This window comes from Gadus macrocephalus, chromosome 9 (assembly GCF_031168955.1).
Source record: "Gadus macrocephalus chromosome 9, ASM3116895v1".
NCBI classification, from domain to species: domain Eukaryota; kingdom Metazoa; phylum Chordata; class Actinopteri; order Gadiformes; family Gadidae; genus Gadus; species Gadus macrocephalus.
In genome coordinates, this window is record NC_082390.1 from 18782173 (window position 1) to 18807172 (window position 25000).

General features: G+C 42.7%; 3 protein-coding genes across 4 annotated transcripts; all 3 read right to left on the reverse strand.

The window, feature by feature from the left end:
- Positions 1-6: 6 nt before the first annotated feature.
- fbxl22 (F-box and leucine-rich repeat protein 22) lies at positions 7-1250 on the reverse strand. Its single transcript, XM_060062055.1, has one exon. The coding sequence runs from the start codon at positions 581-583 to the stop codon at positions 242-244; it is 342 nt and encodes a 113-aa protein (XP_059918038.1). The 5' UTR covers positions 584-1250; the 3' UTR covers positions 7-241.
- Positions 1251-2144: 894 nt separating this feature from the next.
- Positions 2145-12413, reverse strand: usp3 (ubiquitin specific peptidase 3). 2 transcript variants are annotated; one of them, XM_060061934.1, is made up of 15 exons: positions 12011-12413; positions 11782-11842; positions 11045-11176; positions 10567-10650; positions 10381-10462; positions 10184-10266; positions 9498-9611; positions 8983-9096; positions 7621-7770; positions 7001-7107; positions 6837-6917; positions 6596-6714; positions 6256-6369; positions 4199-4266; positions 2145-3251 (listed from the first exon to the last, which is right to left on the reverse strand). In XM_060061934.1, exons 1-15 carry the CDS (start codon positions 12099-12101, stop codon positions 2729-2731), a joined length of 1923 nt encoding a protein of 640 aa, XP_059917917.1. In that variant the 5' UTR covers positions 12102-12413; the 3' UTR covers positions 2145-2728. The 2 variants fall into 2 exon arrangements, with proteins under 2 accessions (XP_059917917.1, XP_059917918.1); XM_060061935.1 differs by having other exon boundaries at positions 10396-10462; positions 12011-12410.
- A 2366-nt stretch (positions 12414-14779) lies between these two features.
- si:dkeyp-73b11.8 (BPTI/Kunitz domain-containing protein) lies at positions 14780-18414 on the reverse strand. Its single transcript, XM_060062037.1, has 7 exons — positions 18322-18414; positions 17858-17975; positions 16859-17050; positions 16155-16334; positions 15995-16039; positions 15385-15463; positions 14780-15252 (listed from the first exon to the last, which is right to left on the reverse strand). Exons 1-7 carry the CDS (start codon positions 18364-18366, stop codon positions 15171-15173), a joined length of 741 nt encoding a protein of 246 aa, XP_059918020.1. The 5' UTR covers positions 18367-18414; the 3' UTR covers positions 14780-15170.
- Between the last annotated feature and the right edge of the window lie 6586 nt (positions 18415-25000).

A 25000-nucleotide genomic window follows, 5' to 3' on the forward strand; every position in this document is an offset into this window, starting at 1 on the left:
TCATTCTCCAGGGCAGGGCTGTGATGTGGCTGCATGTTTAAATAAAGCCCCTCTCTCTCTCCGCGTGAGGCTTCAGGTTTGTCATTGTGGCTGATGCCATGTGATTGTGTCTCGTGAACCACAAGCCGGCCTGGGATTCCCCTGCTGCCGATAAGGTCACACACTCAATCCACCACACTGGCGCCGGTCAAGAGATCCAACAACTACACAGGTGAGAGCGATCAGACACACAGAGAACCACTCACGTGAGGCAGACGCGGGCCAGGAAGTCGCTGACCAGATCCTGGTGTTTAGCGCAGATGTCTCTCTGGAAGGGCGTCTTCATCCAGTCCTCGATGTTACACACGCGCAGCACCCGGCTGGAGTGCCAGCAGACCGACAGCGAGCGCAGAGAGGAGCCCAGCAGGAAATTGTCCCACCTCAGCTGGCTGGGGGAGCAGAAGCTCAGCAGTGTCCACAGACGGGGGTCCAGGAAGACCTGGCGCAGCGGCTCGCAGGTCAGGGAGAGGCTCCGCCTGCTGTCGTTGTCCAGGAAGGAGAAGAGGTGCAGCAGACACTCGCGGTTCAGCTGGGTGAGATGCATGGCCGCGGTGGTGATCGGGAGCAGGGCCCGGAGAAGGAGAGGGCCTCCAGGCTTGTGGCGGGGTCCCCGTGTTACGGAGCTACAATGTGCCTTCGGTCAGAATATTCTGTGGCCTGGATACACAATACCTCCCCAGCCACACACTGGAGCCTTGCACATATAAGGTGCTGGAGAGGGGGGCTATTTTAGGAAGGCAACTGCCGGTACGGTCACAAGAAGGGAGCCAGACGCTCCCTGTCCAGCTGTCATCGGCCTCTCACAGGGCAGCAAGGAGGCCAGCAGACTGACAGATGTTTAGGCTTGGTCTGGCCTACTTACATGTGTGCATATACAACTTAAGTGATGCTGGTCTTTGTACTTCTTTATATATTCCCAATAGATGTAGATGAGTATGTGACTGAAAGTGGGTTTCTGGTTTAACTGTTGTGTGGTTATTTGGTGGTTAGATAATGCTGTTGCTGGGTTTTTGTATGTTAAAACAATGTATTGCAGAAGGGTTATTAATTCAGTAAAAAAGTGCGACAAAAAAATAGGTACACCGACTTGAGTCCAGCACAACTAACCTTCTAACACTAAAGTACAGAATCCAAGTTACCATTTGTCTACCAGGCCTCACCAGGAGGATTAATGACTTCCCTCTTTTCTACAATTATTCTGTATTGGGAAGTTAAAGTGATCTTATCGGCGGCTGTTGCTCATAACAAAACAAAAAAAAGAAGGAACCCTCCCCCTTCCCCCCCCACACACGCACACACACAAGCGCGATAAGATTACGCCACTTGTTTCTTTAATGAGAACAGAGTAACATGTCGACCGCCAGCCACCTGCGAGCAGCCCACCGTGAGCAGCTGCTGCTGCTCAGCATACATGAGTGGCTTCTTCCTGGCACGTGTCCTGGGGGGGGGGGGGGGGGGGGGGGCTTTTGTTTATATTGTACGCTCGGCCTAAAGCGAGCAGAAATACTAAGTTCAACAGATAAAAGCTTATATTTTTTTCTCAGCAGGTGTGGCGGAGGTGCAGCTATGGGTTAACGATGTGCATCTCCCACGTTCATCAGCAGCCAGTGCAAGGAAGGGCTGTTTAATTCTCCTCCGCAATATGAACACATTGGGACCAGTTAATAACCATTTAGTTTATAACAAGACTCTGAAGTTCAACTCCAACTTATTTGGGAGAATGCACAATATCATTTAACAGTGAATCATATTTTAAGCTCTTTCCACTTGGCCTTTTAAAAATGACTGTTTTAAATTAGTATTGATATCATATGTATGATATTGATGTATGCCAAGAGCCTATTGTAACCTATAGTGGTACACTAATAAAACGTAATGGTGTTAAGGTTATTAGGGTTACTACATTGTAACCTACGGATAAAACCATCAGGCTGCTCCTGTTCTGCAGTACCGTAATATAAAATGAAGATAACTTATTCTTTGCTCATAATAACTACATGTATTTAAGCACATATGAATGGGTAGCTAGCCATTGCGCTTAGCTGTGACGATCTACAACGAAGGAATAAGGATTTGAGGATGTAAAAAAGTAAGGGTAATCAATGGGTTCAACAAGCCATGATTTTAAAACATGATTTTGTCAATTTACATTTCTAGTACAACAACAGTCATTTTTCAAGGCCAGTTTACCAAGTTAGGCCATGGGGGTCAATAGACTAATACATAGGGTTAAAAATGTTTTTTTTATAAACAATTCTCATATGTTCTAGTTATGGAGTCACATTAACTTCATATTGCTCTAGTTAAGGCTATTCAGTCATGTATTGGTGGAATGCTAATGTAGCCATTCTCTAATTATTGAAAATCTATACCTTTTGACAAATAAAAAGTACAATCAAAAATTGATCTAGCAAAAAAAAAATGAAAAGCATGACACAAGACAGTTATGTTCAGTCTTAATCTGGACCTAAACTGTGTGGAGGTAATTACTCAACGTGTGACTCACCGCTATGACAAAAATCTAATTAAAACATAACGCTCAAAAATAATCAAGCAGCACATTGTAAAAAAAATAAAATAATGATCCAATATTTGCCATGAAGACACATTACATAAATCCATACAGCATAGGTAAAAAAGAGAATGAATGAAGTCCACAGCTGGATGTTGAAAAACTCTGTCGGGCCCTTTATTGAGCAGCAGCGGATGCTAAAGTGAGGCTATCACTGTCTGCAGTCACCGTGTCTGAGGTGGCCTCGCATGACTGGTCCCCGTCCAACGCCTCCTCTTCCCAGCCAGCACCGGCCAGCTGGCCGCCAGCAGCATCACCCAGCGCAGCCCGATCCCTTTCCGCCGCTCCGGTGGTGTCCGGGTCAGAACCCGCTCCAGCGGTGACCCCCTGAGGGGAGGCGACCGGGCCAGACCCCGCCCCGGGGGTGACCGCGGAGCCCGCTACGTCCTCCTCCTTCATCTCGTCCCTGACGGAGACCATCTCATCTGCTGACGCCGACGCAGTGTCGACGGCGACGGTTTGGGCGGCGGCGGTGCCGGCGTCTGCGGCACCGGCCTTGGCGGGACGCTCCACGTAGAAGAGGATGTAGGCCTTGGCCTTCCTCACCGTGTCCTCGCTGCTCACCGTCACCGTGCTGTCGTTGAAGTGGTACCAGCGGCCCTCGTGGCAGCCGTACGCCGTGTAGTGCCCCGAGCCAACCCTGCAAACAGCAGCACAGGGTTACTTCCCTTAAGGCTTTGAGAGAGGCCACGCCGCAATGCAACACCACCACCTAGTGGTCGATGATTTAACTCTGTTTAAAGGTCCCATGGCATGAGAATCTCACTTTGAGTTTTTTTTAACATAAATATGAGTTCCCCTAGCCTGCCTACGGTCCCCCAGTGGCTAAAACTTGCGTTCGGTGTAAAACGAGCACTAGGTGTTCTGCTCGCCTTTGAAAAAATGGAGGCTCAAGCGCGCTGATTTGGAATGTGGTCCCATATGTCATCATAAAGGATCTAAGCTCCGCCCCTTTCTCTGCCTTGCCTGCCCAGAGAATTTGGCCCGCTAATGAGACACGACCGTGCGAGCACCACATGTGCGTGTGTGTGATTACACACACACTGTAACGCAAGTGTTTGCTGGTGGTATTATGGCGCATCACAAGTCGGTTCTTTCCACAACGAGACTGTAGTTGGGGTTATCTCAGCTATGGTTGAGAAGGAATTGGGGGAAAGGAACTTTGGCTTTGACTCCCTGAAGTACATGAACTGCGACATGCTGCCTGCCGCCGGCTGCTGCGAGGCACCACCGCCGCGAAGCACCACTGCCCGGCAGCGGGCAGCCGGCAGCAGGCAGCGCGCGGTTCAGTCTACTTCAGATTCATGTGGTGTACACATGAATCTGTAATTCTGCACCACGGCTGAATTTCAGGAACGTCTTTAAATACTGTGTTTGGGACCTACCAATATCTATATTAAAGCATCCATAAAGCAGCATGCCATGGGACCTTTAATCATTACCTTCAATGTTGTCCGTGAGATTAGATATATATTTAATCATGAAATGACGTGACATGAAATCGCTGACTCTTCACTAAGGCTCATTGAAATTCGTACGAGTGATATGAGGTGAGGTTTATGAGGTTAATTTACAACCACAGCTTACCCAGATCCGTGGTGGACCACAACAGCAACAAGGTCATAGAGGCAACTCCCAGGCAAAGATTTATCTGGCTGCAATACAAATCAACAGGTATGAATCACTACAATTAGGTGGAAGACTGCATTATTCATCATCAGTGTGTGTGTGTGCGTGTGTCTCGTCTTGTCCGTCTGTCAGGGAAGAGCAACACTTTGATCCATACTTAATTTGTGTGTTTTATCAAAGAAAAAACGTTCCTACATGCTAAAAGGCCAAAGGCATGTGGAAATGGGAGCATTGGCTGAACCTTAGTGAGGGTGACTGGTGACTCACTAGAATACGTTTCCTGATCCACAACTGAAGCAGACCCTGGCCTCCTTACATACACGACCCACATTCAACTAGACGGCTGCGGACACAGAGGCCCTCTTGGACTGCAGCCCAAGGCCTCTCTGAGGCCACTTATCATTCTGATTTTTTTGGGCTAAATTATAAAAAAAACGGAAAAGCGCAGGAAAGCTTTCAAACCCAATTTATTTCAGACTAAAGTGATTAATTATTGATTTACCATTAATCCCTGTTCACTTAAATGCAATACTATTATGTTTTATTATCATAATGATAAGCTGCACACATTTCTATCCAAAGCCTAAGTCAACCGCTGCCCAGACAGAGCTCCACACGTCCACACACACCACTGTCCGCTGCCCCTTGGTCGTTATGTCTTAGGCCCAATCCCATTTCTACCCCTTACCCCTCCCCCTTGTTTTGAAGGGGTAAGGGGAAGGGGTAAGGGGTAGAAATGGGATTGGGCCTAACTGTATAAAAAAGGGGGCACCACCACCCAGCTCTGAGTCAGTGCAATGCTCTGTGAGAATATCCATCTCAAGAGACTGCACCTGGCTCTGTACGAACCTAATGCGTTTCTTTAGTCTGCCTGGCAATCACATGTGTGTGAAATGAACACTTATATATTTTTGTAGATTCATTTATAAATCTTCGGCTCTTTTCTGCTCACACTCTCAAATTGTACCTACAGCACCAATATGGAGCCGAGCTCATGTTCAAAGGGCAAGACCCTAGACTTATGCTCAGAGTTGAACTGGACCCAACATAGCCTCCCTCCTTATCCCCCACGCCCCTCCTCATCCCACTCTCATAAAAACACCACTAGTACGCATTTATTGTATGTTTGCACGACCTGGCCCTCATGTATGCACTTATTGTACGTTGTACGTCCTGGCAATTAAAAATAGTACTTGGCATCGTTAAGCATCTTATCCTAGCTCTCTTTGTTGTACACGGGAATGGGTTAACCTAGCAATTGTAAGTGTAAGTGGCACATCCTTACCGTACCGACAGCAATATATTGCTTCTCTTTCTTCTGACAAATGTACTTATTGTAAGTAGGGTTGCCGCGGTGTGGACATTTTCACACCGAGTAATACGCTCGTGTCAACACCGGTATTACCGGTATAAACGGTATTAACATTGAAACTAGGTCAACCGCCATCTTCTCCGTCAACTCTCCTCTCACTCGGTGACAGCGGCTGGCAGCGCGCCAATTCTCGACGTCTTATAACGTTCTATATATAATAGTATAATATAATTGTATACAATTGGGCTTTGCGGCGTTTGTTTACCGGCGTTGCTATGGTTACCGGTCTTGAAGCGCGCCAATTCTCGGCGCGCCAATTCTCGGCGCGCCAATTCTCTTCCGCACAGAACAGAACTGTGGCCTATTCTACACATTTTAATTTTCTTAATTAGAATTATATTATTCATTTTTACTGAATTTGTTTTTTATTACTGAAAAAAATAAAAATCGGTGTTGCCGGTGTGCAACACTGAGTAATCGGTGTTGGCCTCAACACCGGTAATACCGCTGCAACACTAATTGTAAGTCACTTTGGATAGATGTGTCTGCTAAATTCCCTAAATGTAAATGGAAACGTAATATTCAGCCGAGATATGTATAAGATATTGGGTGCACGATATGCAAGTCTGAATGAATGTTGACATTCACAGCCTCCCACTTGATCAAGGCATCGTTTTCTGAATCATTTGAGGGTCCCTCGTACCTCCAGCAGGAAGGCCCTCATGTCCAGGCTGTGGAGGGGGAACTCCACGTAGGTGTCCACCTTGTTCCTCAGAAAGGCCGTCCAGTGGAATCTTTTTAGATGGAGACACAAAACCTGAAACAAAACCACACAAAGATAAGATAAGGCCTTACCTCAAGTAAGGTAAGGCCTCCACAGTGAAGCCGTACAAGGGACATTCATTGAAGACAACGCACTTTTGAACGGGAATAATGCTCCTAGAAATGGTAGGTCATGGGTGCCCTATATAGCATCATAACAATTCAATCGCATATAGGTTAATTGTTGCCAAACGAACATGCTTGTAAAATGATAATCAGACCTTTGGCAGCTTCTGGATCCAGAATTTCTTTGTGGATTTCTGTCTCTTTATACACTTATGACACATGTAGAGCTCTGCGTCGTCTAGCTCCTCAAGGTCTGTGAAGCTACGCAGGCAATCTGAAGATGGAGCCACATACGCATTAGCCTACACAATCCCAGCGTATCAAGCCTGAGGGGTCTCCTCAGTTAGCTGTCACAATCAAAATAACCACTCTGAGGTGCTGTGGAATGATGCTCACCACTTAAAGTGCAAGTAGGCCCTGGTTCCTGGTCCTTGCTCTTCTTCTGTCTGAACTGACTTGGGATGTCCAACGACAGATCTAGAAATAAAACAACCCAAGTCTGCTCTTAGGAGATCACTTATAAGAGAGGAGTATTTAGAAAGTATGAAAAAAGCTCTTACCAAGGAACGGGTCAAACTTCCGGGATTCTGTCCCACAAATGAGACAGTTGACTTCATTCTGAAGTATGCCTCCAAAGATGGAAGTCACGACAGTGGTTATTCCATTTCTGCAAGAGGCGACACAAAATAGACTTTTACACATCCGTCCGAACCATTCAAACAAAGAGGCCCAAACGATACAGGGGTGAGAGCCGTTCAGTGAATGAACAATCCCACCCAAGGCAACAGCGCATGTGAGATGCAGCCATCTATTCGAATAATCAGACAACGTTTTAAACCTTTCTATTCATGTATCCATCTTATCACTATCCATCTATATCAGGCAGATAGTCTTTCAAATCATCATTTGATATAATTTAATTTAATAAAAATATTCCAATTCACAAGATAATTTCAGTTATTTCTTCTTTGATTTAGTGAATATCGCTCGTCTCCGCAGATGACCTGAGCTAAACATCACACAGCTCATTCTACATCTAATTAGTGATTGGATGCACTCTCCAATAAAAGGACGTGACGGGACTGAAGACTATCATCAAAAAGTCTGCAGGAGCTAGACCGGGCTGAATGGAGTCGCTCGTATTGAAAACAAAAAACCAACAAAGGTTAGTATATCGTACATGCAACATTTGCCTGCGGTGGGGGGCAGCCGGACATGGTCTGGACTGGAGGCTGATGAGGGGACGCCGTTATGATTTCCCTGAAGTTCCCGGTGGAGGTGGTCCAAGAGGTACCGCATGAACTCGTGAGCATCCTGCTGCTGGTAGCCCCTGGAGGTAACACAGCATGTACTGAGTGGAGCGTTTTAAAGTCATTCTGATCCAAAGGGCACGGTTTGTTGCTCAGAATTCAACCGACACCATTTCTTGAGAACCTATATTAAATGAAGATCATTTTGAGTTGAAGGAAAACTTTGGGTTTTTTCAACCGGCACCCTATTTTCATATCCAAGGGACTAATGAGGACAGAAATTGTTGAGATTGGTCCAGCGACGAGCATGAATGATGCAGCATCCTGTTAACGTGTCATCTAAGGTGCTTGTTTTTGCCATCTAAAGGGTCAGATTATGTTCCATCATTATGGTAGGATGCCATGTCTGTTTGTTCTTGTGTCTAACCAAGTCTCTCTCTAAGAGAAGTCTTGTGAGGGTTGAATTGTTGCAGAAAGAGAAGAGTTGAAAAGTGAGAAGGGCTGGAGAGAGCAGAGTTTGATGTGTTGGCCAACAGAGAGCGTAGCTTAGGGTTAACTGAAAGATTCAGGTGGAGAAGATTTGAGAGGGTAATGAATATAGGCAAATATCATGCAACAGCGTGATTTCAGAGCTTCTCCTTGAGCAATACTTGATTAGACAAAAAAAACGTCATCAAGTAAAAAGTAAAGAAACAAGTTTTATTCTCTGTAGGGATCCTTTCCATAATGTTAGAATATAATCTGAGCCTGTGAGTGACGAAAACAAGCACCTTAAGAGGAGGTTCATTGACTGGGCGCTATTGCCCCAAAGGATTATATTGGAGTCTGATTACGGCAGCCGCTGTCTCACAATACCGGACCAATCTCAAAAGAACGTGTTCGCATCAGTCACTTACTCCTAAATGATCAGAGATTTGGGATTTCAGGTTGAAATATCTTGAGGTTTTCCTTTAACTGCCCATTGGTTTGCTGGTTAGGGTTCCAAACATGTTAAGCTAACCTTGCTACTCTGGGGTGTGAGCATAACAAAAGGTGAGTTTCAGTCTTTCAGTCCTCGAACAGTACATTAAGGATTAATGGATGGATCCCGGGTAAAAATGAAGACATATATAATAAGTAGAATCGTAATAATAATTAATACAACATTGTTTTATATACATATGGGGAAACTAACAGGCAACTGAATACGAGAGCAGCAGTTTGACAGTGGTGGATGGACTTTAGCCTCTAGATGGCAGCAGAGACAGTCCCTTTCCAACTACACATTGCGTGCCCCTCCAGTATGCAAGTACCTGAAACTTGGCATGATCTTCCATATGGCGTAGAACAGGGAGTCTGGACTGAAGGCTGTCTGATTGCCCTGCCACAGAGAGCACAGCGTCTTCCTCAGCTCCTCCACCAGGGACCTGTTGAACCACACAGAGACGTCACGGTGTCTCTCTTCTCACTGCCAAAAGCACACATAAAGAAATGCAGCACATATCACAGATCCTAGTATCCAAGATGAAAGAAATGCCACTACAGATAAAACCAGGTATCGGTTAAAGCTGGGCAATATGTGGATATGAGCAGATGCCGGACTAGGCGTGAGTGTATCATGGCATCAGCCCTTTTAAGAAGGAATAACTGACTTAAACTAAAATAAACAATGAATTCCCGTAAAATGTGTTTTTGTTGTCCTTAATAGATGATGCTAAGCAACCAAATTGTGCCAAGTGTTTGAGCTAAGGTGCAAATTGACCAGAGTTGTGAGCAGGCTCAGGACCATGGTAAGCAGGCTGGATGCAGGGTGCCCGGGGGAGCTTACACACTGGTGTCTCCCTGGCTGCGGGTGTGGTACATCCTGCGTCCGGCCGTCTTGCCACTGCGCAGTGCCACCGCCGGCAGCTCTTTGAAGTAACGGCTGAACTGCTGGATGTTGCTTTATGGGGAAATAAATGTTACGAACAAACATTATCTTAACTACATGATACAGAATCTTTAACAATTATTCGCCGAAGAACAGGAGGTGAATAATTGTTTTAGTATTACTACAAGTGAACACTCACTTTTTGCCGCGGTTTATTAGCGGGACGAGACGACATTTTGCGAGGAAAACAAGAGATGGCGAACCAATCAAATTGCGCCTTCTTAGGAGGTTCACGTGTAGCGTATACTTAATCATATTATACATTGGTACCACAGCTATACCTTCTTCGATCCACACAAAGTAAAATAAAAAGCATTAGACAATGCTTATAGTTTATCATGCAGATAATTACAAATGAGGCACGTTAAGTAGATAGATCTTATGTTTCAGCATAGGCTGCATTTTATTTATTTGAACTTAAGACACAATAATAATAATTATTAATTATCATTGAAAGACTCTACAGCATGGAATACAAATGTTTGTTCAAAATTGACATGTCCTGCCTCCATGCCACACCTACTAAATAAGCAGGTTTGTTATTAAATATGCTATATCAAAATCAGGACCAGCTTACTGATTACCTGAGAGACTGCAGAATAGCGTTCATGAAACATGTGTTGCCAAGGTTACGCAGGCCTGTGGCACACAGAGCCAAGGAGAGACCCTGTCAGGATATAATAACAGTTAGTAGTTAGTTAGTTAGTCATCTCTCTATTTGAAAGCATAAGATGCACAGATTCTGTTGAAATTAATAAAACATGTCACTTGTGACGCATACATCATCTTTGAACACCTTGCTGGGGAAGGCTAGGTTTTCCAAGTTCTTTCTTTTCCTTTGTCTGTCACCCATCAGTGATGACCTACGAGAAGAACAATGTTTATAAATAAATCACCCTAAGTGGATAGTATTACCAGTATGGTAAACAATATGGATATGCAAGTTTCTCTTCTTCTCCATACTTACTTTTCCAAACTTTGAAGATGCTCTCTGACTTTTTGCACTTGACCGAGTTTGGTGTCATTAACGACAAAATCATCACACCTGTAACTGCAAAACAAATGTCAGCCAAGCAAACAACTAAATAACGATCACCTAAATAATACTAGTATATAGAGCATAACAAACATTAGTATGCTTAAAATTAGTATGCTGTGTACAGAACTTCAACAAGGAATAATAACTACCATTAGCTAAATCTAAAAACTAGTTTTCCTCCTCCTGTACACCAGTCCACGCTGGTTATCTTGTGGTTGGGTTTGAAATGCCTGGGGATTTTTTACCTGTGAGATGCCTAAAAGCTCCAGAGTAGAAACTGGAAAAGTAGACGACTTGTAACCATGACAATACACCTGCCATACTTTTGTATTACACTATTCTCCGAGTGCCCCGTACAGTGACCCATTTCACACTTGTTACCAGCGTTCACAGGGTAGAGCCTCACCAGTATAAGCTGTAGTTGCTGCAGTCCATACAGACTGAGTGATGGACCTTCTCCTGCTTCTCACAGGTCCTCTGGCTATTGCACGGGACTTGGTTCTCCTCAAAGTGTTTCTTTGCATGTCCACTGACATATCTATATGGGGAAAACAAGACATCTACTCATCACATTTGTGTTTGCATTGTTTAAATAGCTATATGTAACTTTTACAAATGCATACAATGAGTAATGAAAAGAAAAAATATTAAACACACAATTTTGATACTTTAGACAGTTTAGACAAAAAAATAACAAATAGGATTTACCACTAAAACAATGATTAATCTTATATTACTAAAAGGTAAATGCCGTCCGAAATCTGCAAAGCTATGCATCAAAACAATTGACGTAGTTATACGTTATTTATTGAGGATCTGGCGATAGACAAATCGCTTTGTCAGTATATGTCGGCTGTGCATCTAGTTTCAATACGATACAATTGGAGAAAACTTCAGTTTGGGCGTATCCTATGATTAAAAGGATGGAGAAACAGGTCCTTCTCTTCCTCCAATGTGTTTGGTACGTATCTGAAGTCAGCCTAATCTAGGTTCAGGGATCAGCCTGATCTAGGTTCAGGGGTCAGCCTGATCTAGGTTCAGGGGTCAGCCTGATCTAGGTTCAGGGGTCAGCCTGATCTAGGTTCAGGGGTCAACCTGATCTTGGTTCAGGGGTCAACCTGATGTCGGTCCAGGTGTACTTGCCTTCCACAATGCACCAGCAGACATGTCAGGCAGACCCAGGGGCTTTTGTTCGATCTGCAGACTGAAAACAACGCGACACGTCAAATACATCCAACATCAACTAATTCCGAAGTGACACACAAACACATCGCTCCATGCTTTTATCATCCTCCCCAAAAACGCCCAACGGTACCAACCTAAGAACTCTGCTTTAATAGAGTGTTTGATTAAATGTTAATGTTTATCCTACCGTTGCAGCACCAGGACGACGGGATACCGTTGGGGAACCTGGACGGGTCGACCGTCAGGCACACGTTGGAGTGTATGTGAGGGCACTCCATCAGTGTAGGTAGACAGTACCTCTGTCTATTATAACCTGTTAGCCGAGGCTTATAAGGGGCTATTGGTTCTCCAGCTAACAAACCTACTCAGGGTAACTAACTCGTTGGCGCTACCATATGTGAGCATACTAAATGGTTAATTACATAGTCAACATGTCGAGTAATAACGTGATTGTATGGCATTCCGACATAGATTTGCACTGTTTTTTTCTTTTTAATGAAATTAAGATAGCATTCGGTAACTAGCTAGCGCATCGGGCGTAGCAAACCGTATCGTAGGGAAATGACGTCACATTGACGGAAATGACGTTGTCATTGAGAGATTGAAACTACACAATAAAAGTCCTTCCAGTTGTGTTTTAGGCTATGGTTTTAGGCTAGGGGAGCTGAGTGTTTGGGTTTGTCTGTGTAATGGCTGCGGCGATTTCACTGCTAAATATGTACGTTGTTTTTCTCTTGAACGGAAAAGATGGACTGGTGTTCATTTGAACTTGTATAACTTTTGTTTGTGTGACATATATAAGGAAAGATACTAATGTTTTGGAGGATAAGCTCAAAATAGGTCCGTAGGTATCATAATCAGCAAGGTTCTGTCTGTATTTTTCCTTGGATCGGCTCAATAAAATGTGTGAAAACAATTATTAACTAGAAAATGCATGTGCTGCAGAAAATGCGGTGAGTGCTGTAGTAGGCCTACAAAATGAGGTTGAAAATATTTTTAAATAAAGCCACAAAGATTAAGACATAAAGAAACGTTAAATGGCTTAAATCAAGTGAAGGGATACAAAAGTTCAAAAGTCTAAATGGGGTAAACATGCACACCATTTAAGAAAATATAAATGGTTGGAAACAAATAAAGTGACACCTGAATGAAAAGCGCAAAGCAATGCTAAAAATGCAGAAATGTAAAATTAATTGAACTGAAGAATCTGAAAGGTCAAATGTATTACACAGTGTGTGTGTGTGTGTGTGTGTGTGTGTGTGTGTGTGTGTGTGTGTGTGTGTGTGTGTGTGTGTGTGTGTGTGTGTGTGTGTGTTTAAAGGGACACTGTGTAAAAATTACTCCCATCTAGTGGTACAATTGTATATTGCATTCAAACTAATAGTGCTCGCTTGTTCAAAAACTACGGTGGGCAGTATGTGCCAAGAAGCTGTGTCATGACATCCAATGCTACCTCATCGAGTCATTCGAGTGATGATGAGGTTCGTCATTTCAAACAAATTTCAAACTGCATTGAATCATTAGTGTAAGCTAATGATGTATGAGTAATCATTCAGTCATCATTCACGCTGGCTCAGAGTGAAAATGCGTTTGCATTTCCTGTACCACGTAATGCTTTTTGTCCCTCTCGGCAGTTCATAGACCGGAAGAACATGGAAGCCTCCATGAAGCTTACCGGTCCTATGTTACATATTAATTATTCTTCGCTCAGGAGGATAGGTGAGATTTTTGGCAGAGATCATTTTACACCAATGAGGACTTATTTATGAATGAATACGTTGATTTGAGGTAATAAATGACTTAAAATATTACACAGTGTCCCTTTAAGAGAATAGTGAGCCAGTGCGTGATTAAAAGTAGCCCAATAGAGCGGGAAAAACCGCCCAATCTGGCAACACTGCCTGTACGTCCTCCAAAAGTAGCCAAATCTGGCAACACTGCTGAACGTCCTCACGCGCCAGTGTCAACGAAGCCGGTATGAAATTAAAACTGTGATTTTGAATAAAGTTTAAACGATATCGAAATTCCGTTTAGGTATTATTGAAGTGTGTCGATTTTTTAAATGGTTTGAACGAAGCTAAACGGTGGAAAATGTAGTTAGTTACGATTCAAACTGTTGAAGTAGGCCTACCAGAGCCATCCTCCCTTTGACTCCCATGTTAAAAAATATATAGTATTCTAAAAGTAGATTATCTTAAAAAGTATATATTTTTTCAAAAATCTGAAAAGATGCGCCGATTCCAAGTTATTCTAAACATTTTCTATTAAATGGTGTCTCTCTGTGAAAATTTGAGGAAGAAGATAGGTCCCAAAGTTTGTAGAGAATAATAAAGAGGAAAGAAAGAAAGAAGAAAACGTATGAAGAACAATAGTTGAGCGCTGCATGCAGCACTCACCTATTGATAAAAGTGCTGTCGGACTGCTCTCCCTGTCCCTTCTTTATGTTAATTGCAACATTTGTGCAACTTTTATCATTTTTCTTTACTATTAAGATCTCATCCAATACCTTCAGAAATCATTACAACAGGGCTTCTAGATGTAAACCCACTTTGTTGCTTCTCCATCAATGTTTACTGAACATGTTTTGTTTCAGTTATGATGGCTGTGATTTAGTGTTTGAGTTCCTTTGAGACATTACAATATTCCTGGGTGGGCGACTGTAAACCTAGATTGGCTGGAAGCTCGTCTTGATTCTAAGAAGTATTTGACTCATAGACAATATTTGACGACTGTACATGCAACAGTTTTGTTTTCCACCTGCCTCCGCCCCTTATTAAGCAACAGTTATCCACAGGCCCAAATATACCAACCAATCCAACTGGTAATAACCTAAGCACCGTCTGAGATGATCACCTGGGAATGAGGTTCTCAATGATATACTATCTGTGTTTATAATACGGAGGACAATAATAAAATATACTATCATATTATGCATTATCATATCATAGCCATATACTTATGTTAACTTAAGTTTTTTAATAAAGTCAATCTTACAAAGACATCCAATACAGAAGGAAGGTCACATATACCAACAACATATTAACCTACAGTACAAGGATTCCTGATGAATTATCCAAATTATGCTCATGATTTAAATTCAAACCTGCAGTGGTCAGCGATGAAATGATGGCAAGATATGACTTATGCAGATGCAGACACACAGGGCATGGGTTTCACAGCTGATAACATTGATGCAAATATCAAAGAGAAAAGTAATACGAACAAATTCCAAATAGTGTAAGTGCTCTACTACAAACCACAGTTCTAGCCCTGACACATTTATTTTCAACACCTTTTTAGGACTATAGCACGGTCTAGGTGTTGCTGTAGGAGATGTAGCGATGTCTTCATTCCAATTCAATAGCGCTCACTTGAAGAGGGGTCTCCTCACGTTTGGGCTTCTTCGGTCCCTTCTTCTTGGGTTCATCCCTTGAGGACGCAAATATATCAAGAACAATCACTATTGTTCTCCTCGACACACATACGTCCTCATGAAAACGATAGGGTTTCATCTTCACCGTTTTAGGGAAATAGGAACCATGTTGTAAAGTAATGTCTTACTTTGACTTGACCATCAAGACAAGCACTACGATGATGACGATGGCTCCGAGGATGCCAAATGAAATCCCGCAAATGAGAGCTAATGTATATGAAAAAAACAGGCATTCTCATATCAGAAACCAAGTTCACACATGATAAAACACTGTTCTGGAGACTCAAAAAGAGAGGATACAGAAATGTATCTACAAGGGCCTACATATTGTAGACCGTGCCACAAGTAAGGGTTATCGAATAGTCTAGTTATGGAATAACTGTCAAACTGTTAAAAATAAAAAAAGAGGTAGATGATTTAAAGGTAGGCCTACAACAACGACGTGGTTTGTAACCATTTGAATGATCCTCCTGAATACATCTGCAATCGTATTTGCCTGTGTATGTTCAACAAAAATATGAACCTTTTCAGGTTTGATGTAATCAATTTTTGTTTGTTTGTGGCTTACTGCAACGCGTCATTGTACAACAGTTTGGTAAAAACTGGTCAAATGTGATCTATAAATAAATGTGATCTGAATTGAAAAATAATGAATTGTCTTCAACAATACAGTACAGTATATGAGTACAACCATAGGATGCGGGGCAAGCATTGATGATCTGACTTGTCTATACTTACCAATGGGGGTGTCTGATTCAGCCTCCTCCTCACCTTCGCCCTCATCTTGGAGATAAGATATTAAACTATTACGGCTGGTCAACCACCAATACGTAGTGTAACACACATAAAGATAGCAATGTGTGCATGTAATACAATATAATGCAATATGCATCCTCACCATGAACACCATCACAGGTTACATTGCACATTTGCTGGCTCAGGAAACGGTTGCCATTTCCAAGGCATCCCTTCCACAAGAACGGTTTGCATTTGTCATGAATAGAATCATAGAAGAAGCGCAAAGAGAAGCTCTTACATACGCTCCCCTTGACAAAGGGAAGGTGGCAGGCTTCTCTTTCTGTGAAGTAAAATAAAATACACATTTAAATTATGCGACTACTCTAACTACTGCTCCAAACGGCATCGCAGCAAAGGACATCTTCAGTATTTTGACAGTGTCACATAATGGCTGTGTAGATACACAGTGTGTCATTGACAAGCGACTCATCAGCCTAACGAGTCACACCTCCACCTGAAATGAGCTGAGACCATTAACCTCTGCTCCACATCACCCTGCCATCCAAAGAGCATTCAGTGATTGATACGCAGGCCTCCTAGGTTGCCCAGATTAACTGCTGGACTGTGACTCTTTTCAGTCCGTCTTTAAAATCTTTCCAACCTTTTGGTTAGTTGGTTGGTGGTTGTGGGGGTCCCTGAGCGAGACACTTAACCCCAACTGCTCCTGACGAGCTGGCTGTCGCCTTGCACGGTTGACTCTGCCGTCGGTGTGTCAATGTGTGTATTAACCCATGTAAGTCGCTTTGGATAAAAGCGTCTTCTAAATGCCCTAATTGTAATTGGTGGTCAATTGTCCTTTCTTACCATCCTCAGGGTATCTCTGCTCCGCAATGGTGGAACAGTTTCTCACACAATCTCTCTCGTTGGTGAAGCGGTTCTGGTTCCCGCCTTGGCCTTTGTACATGAAAGGGTAGCAGTTGTCATCGCTGGCATCGTAGAAGATTAAAGTCTCCCGTTCGGAGCCTGTGCCTGCATCCGAAGGCAGTTTACAAAACTCTGTGGAAATAAATAAATGCATTTTTCTTTGGTCTGTATTTTAAATTGTATATCTAAATGTTCTCAATATTTATTTTAAATGAAAAAGCTTTTGTTTGTGCGCTTTCAAACATTGGCTGTAGTGCGATATGGCTTCGATGCATAGGTAATATTTAACCCGGTTGGAGGTCCACTCCTATTTATGACTGCAGTAAAATATGTCATTTACGATGTCTTTGCTCACCCACTCTTTATAGATTTAACCATTGGCTCGGAGTTTCAAACTCTTCCTCTAACAGTGAAGGCTTACAAACTTAACATCAACTTGAATATTTCAATAAAACTAACAAAAAAGCCACATTTTTACCATCCAATGCAACATCTTGGTGTTTTTTTTTTTTTTATGTGCCATTTGCTACATTTAGTGTTGAAATAAGTGAGGAGTCTTGCATTGAGTTCACCTTCTCAGAACAATAACACTCAGAAAGCAGTTTCAATTTTAAGAAGGCAGATATTATGGAATACGTTCTACATGATCACGGGTACAATTCTTTTTTCAAAGCAGACAACGATCTTTAGTCGAATCTCCATTGCTTAATTGGCTTCAGAATTTCATACAGGAGATTGTAGTAAACGCTGTACTTTTAAATCCTTCCTAATAATGCGAATTCATTCATCTAATTAATTATTTAACTGTCAAAATGCATAAAGTATCCACAAAGTATGTTTTTTTTTAAATTAGGAATTTATTGGCTACATAAGGTTTTTCCTTTTAGACGCAAATACAGATTGAACAGGAGTTGACTAAAGGAGTTGTAAAGGGTCTACCTGGAATGTATGAATGGCTGGTGTGGAATGCTGCTAAAAGGATTCCACACAGTAGAAGAAGCTCCATCTTGCTGCTGCTCTGGGCTCGCCTCGCAGAATGAAATGGAGTGCTGGAGAACTATGGCAGTTGGATTTCAGTTATTGACCTTTGGGCGTTTAGCTTCCTATGTTTTACAGCTTTGGGACAAGCCTATTTCAAGCAAAGTTCATTCTTGTGCATCACCAAATCAAAAAGTGGCCGGATATATAGGCCAACATATATGTTTTAGTTTTGTATAATTAAGCACAGAAAATAAAGCGTGAAATTGTACAGCAGTTTTGTAAACACTGGTCAAATGTGATCTATAAATAAATGTGATCTGAATTGAAATATATGAATTGTCTGCTACTATACAATACAGTATATGAGTACAACCATAGGATGCGGGGCAAGCATTGATGATCTGACTTTTTTCTATACTTACCAATGCGGGTGTCTGATTCAGCTTCCTCCTCACCTTCGCCCTCATCTTGGAGATAAGATATGAAACTATTACGGTTGCTCAACCACCAATAGGTATGAGTGTAACACACATTTGCTCACCCAGTGTTGTGCCTGAACGCGTTCATTGAACGATAGTTCATGAACTCGTTCATATTTTCGGCGAACGTGAACTGAACGTACTGTATTACTGCCTGATGAACGTTACTGTGAACTCGTTCATTCTGGTGTCTGTGAACGGCACGCGCACTCGGTTTAACTTCGTTCAATTGGGGGGTTATTTGTTTATCAAAACGGCGGATGCGCGCGCAGAATGATTTGTTTGACCGGTTGCCATGGTTATCTCCGTGTGTTTCATTTGCAGTTGCGGCGTTGTCAGCTTACTGTTACATTAAACTGCAATCAGAAAATGCGGTTATATGCTATATACCCTATAGTGTCTGTGGTGTAAAGGCTGGGACGAATTAAAAAATATAAATACACTTTATGTTGAAAGTATAGACCGTCCCGATTCCCATTGAAACGAATGGCGCGGTGATTATTCTTCAGAACGAGATCTGTTAAATAGTGAAAAATGAATCAAACTGTAATCAGAGTCAACACGGTTATATGCTATGGACCCTAGAGTGTCTGTGGTATAAAGGCTGAGACGAATTTCGAATTATAAATATGTACAATCCATAACGTTATCTCCCGCTGGATCATAGCTCAGCGGACTAGAATACCTCCTAGAATCATTGCTTGTTGGCCGGAAACGTAAATGGGGGCTGTTTACGTTTGGTTGTAGTCTTTTCGCTCGGTTCTCCGACTCAACAGTAGGGCTAGAACCGAGCGAAAAGACTACAACCAAATTTGAACTACAACCAAACTAGTTCCCTTTCCGCTTCCGGCCAACGAAGCAATGAGTCTTCCAACAGAAATCAATGGGATTTACTAAATGCGCTAAATGTACAATACATTTTCGCTACGATGCTTGATTCAACCACTCTATATCATCCTAGACAAATCACGAAGTGGGCTCGATGTTCAAAATACCGGAAAAAAATAATAGCTCACACAGCAACATATTGAAAAAAAGAACTATGAATAGTTCATTTTTTGGAACTGTGAACTCAGTTCAAATCTTTGAATTATGAACGTTGAACTGAACTAGTTCATTTTAAAATTTGTGAACTGAACTTTGAACTAGTTCACGTAGAAAGTGAACTATCCCAACACTGTGCTCACCCAATCTTTATGGATTTAACTGTTGGCTCAGAGTTTCAAACTCTTCCTCTAATAGTGAGAGAGGGGTCTGGCTCCAGACATCCATCCACACATACTTCCGCTGCAGACTTCCACCCACACAAACATCCACCAGCACACCGGAAATTGCAATCTTTTTTAAATGTCGTTTTGCACCGCGCGAGTTGCAAATTCTAATGCCTACGTGCGAAAGGGACGGGACTGCACGAAGCTATGTGAAACGTTCGGTTCAGCTGCACTTTGAGGTTATGGTAGGTGACTATTCAAAACAGCGATACAATTATAAACGCACAAGACTTGCATTTCTTTACCGATCTATTAGTTTCACTCAGTTTCGATTTTTTCATCAAACAAATAACCGAACGTTACACCAACATGAAGCTGTAGAAGTTGTTTTAATCCACACTGACGGTGGCTAACGCTAGGTAGGTTTTATTTTTGCATGATCGGCTAATGTTTTTTGTAAACGTTGTGTAGCCTATAGTCGGTCTTATTAAACGATTTTACAGATTTGTAGATGTGTTGCGAGTGTAAACGTTTTTAAGATGTTGACTTTTGACAGTCATCTGTAGTCCAAAAATGAGTTAAGTTGTAATAAAATAATGAGCACGAATTAAATTGACGCAGCTCGTTCTGCTTTAACTAGAGTTGCACCTATCAGCTGTGAACATTTACATTTACATTTAGGGCATTTAGCAGACGCTTTTATCCAAAGCGACTTACAATAAGTACATTTGTCATAAGAAGTGCATCAATATATCGCTGTCGGTACAGAAAGGATGTTCATAGAACCAAGTGCCACAATCGCTAGACTAATCAATTCCCCGTGTTACAGCCATGAGCAGCTACTGCAGTTGCTACACAGTTAAGTACTATAATAAAATACAATACAATACAATACAATACAGTGTACAATGGTGGCCAGAAGGGGGAGGGTGGCTATGCAGTGTCGAGGTGGACTCTGAACAGGTGAGTCAGTCTTTTTCGGAAGATAGTGAGCGACTCTGTGGTCCTGAGAGCGGCAGGGAGCTCGTTCCACCACTGAGGTCCCAAAACCGAGAAAAGTTGTGACTTTGCTGAACGGCCTTTGCTAGCTCTTAGCAATGGCGGTTCCAGAAGTCCAGCTGAGGTAGTTGAGCGGAGGGATCGAGCTGGGGTGTGTGGCTTTAGCAATGCTTGGAGGTAGGCAGGGGCAGTTCCATCGACTGCCTTGTTAACCAGTACCATCGTCTTAAATTTGATGCGAGCATGGGAGAACTTCGATAGGTTGAACACGAGGCGCGCTGCCGCATTCTGGATGCGCTGCAAAGGTTTAATCGCAGAGGCAGGAAGTCCAGCCAGGAGTGAGTTGCAGTAGTCAAGGCGGGAGATGACCAGTGATTGGACTAGAAGCTGAGCTGCTTCCCTTGTGAGGAAGGGCCGGATTCTGCGGATGTTCTAAAGTGCAAATCTGCAGGATCGGGCGACCGCAGTGATGTTTGCAGTGCAGGATAACTGATTGTCCAATGCCCCACCGAGGTTTCTGGCAGTTGGAGAGGGAGATACAGTGATGTTCTCGACGGTGACCAGTAAGTCCATGTGTGGGCAATCTTTCCCTGAGATTAGGAGGAGCTCGGTTTTGTTGAGGTTAAGCCTCAGGTGATGGGCAGTTGTCCAGGTGCAGACGTCCGCCAGACATTCCGAAATGCGTGTTGCAATCAGGGTTTTATCAGATGAGGGGAAAGAGAGAAATAGCGTGTCGTCAGCATAGCAGTGATAGGAAAAGCCGTGTGATGTAATTACCGAGCCCAGAGATCTGGTATAGAGGGAGAACAGAAGAGGCCCCAGTACAGAGCCTTGAGGGACACCAGTTTCAAGCGTGCAAGGTTTGGACAAGGAGCCATTCCATGTCACTTGATAGGTGCGGTTCGTCAGGTAGGATGTGAACCAGGAAAGAGCAGATTCAGCGATGCCAAGTTCGGCAAGAGTGGCAAGAAGGATCTGGTGGTTCACCATGTCAAATGCTGCGGACAGGTCGAGGAGAATGAGAACCGATGAGAGGGACGAGGCTCTGGCAGCATGGAGGGACTCAGGCCCCGTCCACACGAAGCCGAAACGGGCGAAACCGTTCCGGTTTCGATCTATCCGGTTTCGGAGTATCTCCGTAAAGACGGAGTCAAGCAAAACCGGGTAGATCTGTAGAAACGCTGTAGTACACATGCCAGGCCCATAAGGGGCGCTGCTTCTGCTACAGAAATCCAGAAGAAAATTAAATAAGAAGAAGAGGCGAGCATGCGCATAAAGGCTGCCCCCCCGAACCACTAACAACACAAACAAACAGTCAGTCAACAGTCTCAATAAATAATGGCTTAGCAACCCAACAAGGGACATGATCTGCTGCAGAACGATTACAAGCCTGTAGTCCGCCATCATCTTTGTTGTTGTGAGTTCTGAGACTCTGCGGGCTTAACAGTCATTGGCTAGAGGGTCGAGGGGTGTGGCGATGACGTCATGGTTTACGGTTTCAGTCGGTTTCAGGCGTCCACACGAATCCAAAACGAAACCGGGTAGATTTGAAACCACCTCCGAGGGTGGTTTCAGAAGTTTACGGTTTCGGTCAGCGGATTCGCCGAACCGTACAAGACCTTTGCGGTTTCGCCATGAAATCGGCTTCGTGTGGACGGGGCCTCAGTCACCGCGAGGAGAGCCGTCTCGGTGGAGTGTGCCTTCTTGAAACCTGACTGGTGAGGGTCACCAGTCTGTAAGCCTTCACACCCAGGGGGTGTGAAGGCTTACAAACTTAACATCAACTTGAATATTTCAATAAAACTAACAGTAAAGACACATTTTTATCATCCAATGCAACATCTTTGTGTTTGTTGGTTTTTTAATGTGCCATTAGTCATATTTAGTGTTGAAATAAGTTAGTCTTGCATTGAGTTCACCTGCAGAACAATAATACTCTACTCTTCTACATAATTACGGGTACAATTCTTTTTTTGAAGCAGACGACAATCTTTAGTCGTATCTCCATTGCTTAAAAAACAAATAACAATAAAACAAAGTTGAACAAGAATCTTTCACAAAATATTTATTTTATGATCTTGGTTTTGGGTTACCTTTTTTTGTTCCATATTTTTTGTTATCTAAACAACAGTGGTGTTTACAGCCAGCAACCGGAAGGTCAAGGGTTCACCACTTACCATTGGCGACAGGGTGCTTGTTGTTGCCAACAAGGTGAAAGAGAAAGAAGGAAGGTAGCTGCCAAATGGGAGTCGACAATGTAGAAAGCTGTGGCTGCTAATCCTGACATCAATGTTTACAAGATCAAAGACATCAACTCTGACAAACTGAAGTATCTACTGCTTCCTGTGGACTTCTTACCGATTGACGATGGACAAGAAACCCACACCAGTGGCATTGGTGAGGTGGTTCCTGAAGTTCACCCTTCAGAAGAAGTAGCTCACAATGGCAAGGTGGCGCCTGAAGTCGACCCTTCAGCTGAGATGGATGTCAGTGAAGAGATGGTTCCCGAAGTCAACCTCCCAGATGAGATTGATGGCAGCGTTGACCGGACTGTAAACTGGGTGCTAGCCAGCCCTGATGATTTCGAGATGGAGGATCAGCAGACACGTCTCCATGAAGCCCATCTGAAATGGTGTCAGAGCCGTTTGACTCAGCTAGTGACATCAGGAGTGATCAGAGGATGCAGGACAGGGACGTACCCCCTGCAATCAATGATCAGATGTCCTTACAGTATGCAGTCAACCTCTGGGTTTTAGAACACAGCAGCCCCAACCAGACGAGGCATGGCTGTCAACCCTCTAAAGAGACTCATTTGCAAAATGAATGAGCAAGTGCTCGACACTCCAGAGTGAACTCTTTCATTCTTCTAGTTAAAAGCTTGTTTTGAAATTCAACCATAGGTACTCGATGTCAGTCTGAAGACACAGTTAAAGATAAGGATCAGACTATCAAAGAAATAGCAATATTTGAGGTGTAAGAAGTATCTCTAGTCTACTTTTAGTTTTGGATAAGGCGCCATCCCAATCTTTAAGTACTCCTTAGTTGGAGGTTTCCTTAATCGACAGCTAGTGATTATTTTTTAAGTGACAGCCTATTCTTTCTCTTCTCTTCTTCACAATCTTGTGGCCTAAGAGATATTTCTCTATCTCTCTTCCTCTCGCTTTTAGTGAGTGTTTTACCGGTACGCAATGGCGGTTCTACATGGAGGCCTACGGGGGCCAGTGGCCCTGTAGACATGTCCTTGGCCCCCCCTGTGCCCCCCCCGTGCTGACAAAATAAAACAAAATAAAACTCTTGCACGCTTGTACAAAACAAATGTTTATATAATTTTGATGATTTAGGGCATAAGCTCCATCAATTTAAGATAGTTTGCCAGAAAAATACAGACTTGTGAAGTTATAAACCCTTGTACAAATTATTTTTTTATGATTTTAAATAAATTGAAGTTTATAATCTTTAAATTTCATTTTTTGCGCCCCCTGGTTAAACACTGGGCCCTCCTTGGCCCCCCAAAATGTGTCAAGAACTGCCACTGCCGGTACGTCCCCAATTTAGCAGGATTTAAGGGGGTTGTATCATGTTACGGAGTAAATGTCTGCTTGTAGTTATTGTTAAATCCTGTATCATTAGCTCAAGACTCTAAAATATTTGTATACAGTATTGGATTATGGGTATCCTGCAGCAGGAAAGACAATATAAATAGACGATGAGCAAAGAAACGGGTTAAAATGAAAAGTCATTAAAAGTCATTGTTTATCATTGTATTCTAAATGTGATTTATTTCTAGACTTTTGATAAATGCCATCCTATAAATAAATAAATACATATAAAAAAGTGATATTTGGCACATTATTGTAACACTTTTATTTGATTTTCTATTTTCGTTTAACCTTGAAGCTATTAAAATTGTTGTCGTGCAACTCGTAATATTACATTATTTTTTGTCTAGGCGGTTGCTCTGTATTATTGTACATTATTGTACATATCCGACGAACCACATTGTGCAAGTAACCAATTCGATTAGTTGTTTAAGTGCCATGTCTCGTGTAGGCTATGTTTTAAAATTCCAATCAATGGCTAGCTGTTCACGTCATTTTTCCATTCTACACGCAGTAGGTCTACCGTTTGTCGCCACACGACATGAGTGGAGTGTTTACCTTTTTATGAGCGCTGTTGAGCGCGACAATCATTGAATGATAATGGATGGAGTAATGTTCTTATTCGTATGCTGTATGACAGATTGACATAGTAATTAAATATTTTTGGTATGTTATTGGTTTTATACAACACTATGATCACCTTATTGTAATGCGCAGGATAAGAAAGACGATATGCTGCAGGTGGATCAGAATCATTCTCATGCTCTGTATTTGTATATCTGTCTGATGACTCATTCTGCAGGCAATAAAACT

Coding starts and splice junctions, on each gene's coding strand:
- fbxl22 (XM_060062055.1), bottom strand. CDS start 583: ATGCATCTCACCCAGCTGAACCGCGAGTGTCTGCTGCACCTCTTCTCC.
- usp3 (XM_060061934.1), bottom strand. CDS start 12,101: ATGGAGTGCCCTCACATACACTCCAACGTGTGCCTGACGGTCGACCCG. Junction 10,651..11,044: donor AGCAACTACAGCTTATACTG/GTGAGGCTCTAC, acceptor TTTGTTTTGCAG/TTACAGGTGTGATGATTTTG. Junction 10,267..10,380: donor GCAAGGTGTTCAAAGATGAT/GTATGCGTCACA, acceptor ATATCCTGACAG/GGTCTCTCCTTGGCTCTGTG.
- si:dkeyp-73b11.8 (XM_060062037.1), bottom strand. CDS start 18,366: ATGAGGGCGAAGGTGAGGAGGAAGCTGAATCAGACACCCGCATTG. Junction 16,040..16,154: donor AACCTGTGATGGTGTTCATG/GTGAGGATGCAT, acceptor CTTATCTCCAAG/ATGAGGGCGAAGGTGAGGAG. Junction 15,464..15,994: donor TGAATCAGACACCCCCATTG/GTAAGTATAGAC, acceptor CATATACATTAG/CTCTCATTTGCGGGATTTCA.